At 58.0% G+C, this 4,417-nt stretch overlaps 1 protein-coding gene across 1 annotated transcript in view; it reads right to left on the minus strand.

Annotated features, from left to right (window-relative positions):
- The window catches only part of LOC103581706 (zinc finger RNA-binding protein 2-like), a 10,902-nt gene extending 7,056 nt beyond the window's left edge, over positions 1 to 3,846 (minus strand). The window contains 9 exon segments of the mRNA XM_008563475.1: positions 135 to 323; positions 392 to 453; positions 654 to 906; positions 2,338 to 2,417; positions 2,420 to 2,567; positions 2,600 to 2,661; positions 2,786 to 2,832; positions 3,590 to 3,656; positions 3,810 to 3,846. Of these exon segments, the coding sequence (XP_008561697.1) occupies positions 135 to 323; positions 392 to 453; positions 654 to 906; positions 2,338 to 2,417; positions 2,420 to 2,567; positions 2,600 to 2,661; positions 2,786 to 2,832; positions 3,590 to 3,656; positions 3,810 to 3,846 (945 nt within the window).
- Positions 3,847 to 4,417: the final 571 nt, after the last annotated feature.

A 4,417-nucleotide genomic window follows, 5' to 3' on the forward strand; every position in this document is an offset into this window, starting at 1 on the left:
CCTTTTTTTTTTTTATTTTTTGGCAGCTGGCCGGTAAAGGGATCTGAACCCGTGATCTTGGTGTTACAAGGCTGTGCTCTAACCAACTGAGCTAACCAGCCAGACCGACAGACCTATTTATGCCAGTCACTGACCCTGATCCCTGACACCAGCATTTGGCCCACAAGGGATTTGGGGGTCAGAGAGACCCCCGGGCCTGCCCACACTGGAGGGGGATTGACCTTGAGACTGGCACAGCTGATCTCGCAGATGTCACAGTAATGAAGCTGGGGCTGCGAGGGCCCCCCTGGGGCTTCGGCAGCTTGCTGGTAAACGGTGGCTTCCTAGGGAAGCTGCCAGCAGAGTGGGCCCTGGGGCTGCCTCCCGAGCTGCTCCACAGTGCTGAGCTCACGGGGGACATTGGCCGCAGGGAGGGCTGCTGCTGGGGGGTCCCAGGGAAGGCAGTTGCTACATCTGCGGGGTGAGTGCTGGAGGATATAGAGACAGGCTGCTGAGCACACCAACATGTCATAGCTTGGGTAGCTTGGTCCTAAGAAGCAGAGAAAAAAATGAGAGACGGAGGGAGAGGTATTGATTTCCACCCAGTTTACTGAGGGAGCACATGGACCGACCGCCTGTGCAAATATACACGCACAGGGAAACGGTGGTCCTACCAGTGTACTGGGCACGGATGGGGTTGTATAAGGACAGGGGGTAGGAGGCTGTGGTGGAGACAAAGGTGTCAGGCTGGACACTAGTCGCCATGCGGTATGTGTGTCCTGAGGATGAGGTGCTCACCAGCTGCCCAACCATTGCTGTGGGTGCCTGTCGCAGGGGCTGGGCTTGGCTGTGGCCACCACTGGGCTGGCCATAGCCTCCTTTGGTGGCTGTGGCCACCACTGGGCTGCCCATAGCCTCCTTTGGTCCCTAGAAAACAGGCTCAGGCTCTCTGCAGAGCGACCCCGCTCTCCGCCATCCCTGCCTGCCCTTGGTCTGTGGTTGGGCCCTGGCTTGGCTGGCTGGAGTGTGAAGGAGGATGAAGTCAGGACCAGAGGCTGGAGCCCTGGGCTGGAGCCTGGCAGTGCCCAGCCTATGACCCTGTGCCCACCACTCCTGTCCAGACTCCAGCTGCCTCCTCCACGGCCATGAGGGAGATGGGCCATTTGTGTCTTCCATGATCTCCTACACGTCTTCCACCTCTAACACCCAAGTCCTCCACTGAACTTAGCTCCTTCCATCCTGGGAAAGCTTCCTTGAAAAAAGAAATCTAGCTCCATAGTGAGTCTGGCCCTCACATGCACAGGGCTACCAGCCAGCCGAGGCTTGGGGCACATCTCAGAAGCCCAGCCTGACAGTCTTGCTATTCCTGATCTCCTGTGAGTCTAGAGTGTCTAAGGTGTCATGTGAATGAGTTCTCCCTGCGCCATAGCCAGCGTCTCATCACCCCACCGTCTGCCCCTGTGGACAACCCACATGGCCGGAANCGTTTCAGTTGTCTCCCAGGGAATGAGCCTACGATTTCAGCTGGGTTGTTTTTGAGCTTTATCAACTCAGGCTCGTGTGTTCAGCCAGGAGATCCTTCACTTGCATGTCCCAAACACTGCTGCGCACATGCACGCGCGCACACGCACGCACCCACACACATGCTCACGAACACACATGTGCGCACGCCCTGAGACTGAGCAGAGTGTCTGCCTCATTTGTATCCGAACTGCTTAAATGGCCTCCGGCAAAGGGAAGCCACCACTGGCCGCCTGTGGGCAGCCACGTCTGCCTCACTGCCCCCTGCATCCCACCCCGTGAGAGCCCGCAGAGAAGCCGCCTTGGGAATCACGACCACAGCTTCTGCAGGTGACCGTGGATGCTGGGCCTAGCTCTCGTTTGTCCCACTAGAACACCAGCAGCCTCACCATAAGAAAATTTTTCCACACACCTTATGGTGCAAGTTTATTTATTTATTTTTATTATTTTTAAAGATGACCGGTAAGGGGATCTCAACCCTTGGCTTGGTGTTGTCAGCACCATGCTCAGCCAGTGAGCCAAGCGGACATCCCTATATAGGATCTGAACCCATGGCCTTGGTGTTATCAGCACCGCACTCTCCTGAGTGAGGCACAGGCCGGCCCCCTTATGGTGCAAGTTTAACAACGGACCTATTTCTTTTTTATTTTTTGGCAGCTGGCCGGTACAGGGATCTGAACCCATGATCTTGGTGTTACAAGGCTGTGCTCTAACCAACTAAGCTAACCAGCCATCCCGACAGACCTATTTATGCCAGTCAATGACCCTGATCCCTGACACCTGCATTTGGCCCACAAGGGATTTGGGGGTCAGAGAGACCCCCGGGCCTGCCCACACTGGAGGGGGAATGACCTGGCGACCTGCACAGCTGATCTCGCAGATGTCACAGTAATGAAGCTGGGGCTGTGAGGGCCCCTGTTGGGCTTCGGCAGCTTGCTGGTAAACGGTGGCTTCCTAGAGAAGCTGCCAGCAGAGTGGGCCCTGGGGCTGGCTCCCGAGCTGCTCCACAGTGCTGAGCTCACGGGGGACATTGGCAGCAGGGAGGGCTGCTGCTGGGGGGTCCCAGGGAAGGCGGGGGCTACATCTGCGGGGTGAGTGCTGGAGGATAATAGAGACAGGCTGCTGAGCACACCAACATGTCATAGCTTGGGTAGCTTGGTCCTAAGAAGCAGAGAAAAAAATGAGAGACGGAGGGAGAGGTATTGATTTCCACCCAGTTTACTGAGGGAGCACATGGACCGACCGCCTGTGCAAATATACACGCACAGGGAAACGGTGGTCCTACCAGTGTACTGGGCACAGATGGGGTTGTATAAGGACAGGGGTAGGAGGCTGTGGTGGAGACAAAGGTGTCAGGCTGGACACTAGTCGCCATGGGGTATGTGTGTCCTGAGGATGAGGTGCTCACCAGCTGCCCAACCATTGCTGTGGGTGCCTGTCGCAGGGGCTGGGCTTGGCTGTGGCCACCACTGGGCTGCCCATAGCCTCCTTTGGTCCCTAGAAAACAGGCTCAGGCTCTCTGCAGAGCGACCCCGCTCTCCGCCATCCCTGCCTGCCCTAGGCCTGTGGTTGGGCCCTGGCTTGGCTGGCTGGAGTGTGAAGGAGGATGAAGTCAGGACCAGAGGCTGGAGCCCTGGGCTGGAGCCTGGCAGTGCCCAGCCTATGACCCTGTGCCCACCACTCCTGTCCAGACTCCAGCTGCCTCCTCCACGGCCATGAGGGAGAAGGGCCATTTGTGTCTTCCATGAGCTCCTACACGTCTTCCACCTCTAACACCCAAGTCCTCCACTGAACTTAGCTCCTTCCATCCTGGGAAAGCTTCCTTGAAAAAAGAAATCTAGCTCCATAGCGAGTCTGGCCCTCACATGCACAGGCCTACCAGCCAGCCGAGGCTTGGGCACATCTCAGAAGCCCAGCCTGACAGTCTCGCTACTCCTGATCTCCTGTGAGTCTAGAGTGTCTAAGGTGTCACCTGAATGAGTTCTCCCTGCGCCATAGCCAGCGTCTCATCACCCCACCGTCTGCCCCTGTGGACAACCCACATGGCCGGAAGAGTGTGTCAGAGGCCGGGGACCAAGGCAGGGCGTACCGTCTGTCCTCATAGCTGCTGGTGGCCATCAACTGTCCATAGCTATAACTGTCCTGCATGAGGGTTTCTGCGGGAGAGAGACAAAGAACAGGGGACCGCAGCTCAGGGCCACACTGCACTCTGTCCGTGCTCATTCATTCCCACAGTGCTGGCCCTGAGCACCTTCTCAGGACTAGGCCTTGGTTTGGGATTTGGGGACATCGGAAGAGCCAGGCCTCACCGTACTTTACAAGAGGACTCTGGCTGTTGGGGAGCATGGAGAGGGCGGGCTTGGAGAGAACCCCCAAGGCCTTGGTGAAGGGATGGAGAGAGGTGGGGAAGAGGGAGGACTTAGAGGGTCCAAGCTTGGGTGACTGGGACCTGTGATGTGCGGTTACTGACATGAACAGGGATGTGGTGTGGGTGGCATGGTTGAGGTCTGCATGGGACACCTCTGCGACATCAAGCAGAAACACAGCAGCCAGATCTGCAGGGCCTGGAGCGTGAGGAGGGTGAGGCTGTGTCCCGGCCTCTCTGGGGCCACATGGCCAAGGTCTCCTGCCCCCACAAGGCCTCCACATCCTTCAGAGCCACCTGCTCAGGCTGGGTAACAGACAGGTCAGGGGCGAACTGGCACAGGAGGGTCCAGGGTGGGGGCTGGAGAATGGCCTCTCTGACCTGCCATGGGCCTCAGATTCTGTGACGGCCACCTTGAAGGGTCACACAGAAGCTACATGGGCACCAAGTGAGGGCCACCCCCTTTCCCCAGGGGGCCCCTGCAGGAGTGGGCGGGGCCGGCTTTCATTGTGACTCCACCCTTCCCTGGGTTCTGGCCACGCCCCCATTCCT

The sequence above is a fragment of the Galeopterus variegatus genome, unplaced genomic scaffold (assembly GCF_000696425.1).
Source record: "Galeopterus variegatus unplaced genomic scaffold, G_variegatus-3.0.2 Scaffold13725, whole genome shotgun sequence".
NCBI lineage: Eukaryota > Metazoa > Chordata > Mammalia > Dermoptera > Cynocephalidae > Galeopterus > Galeopterus variegatus.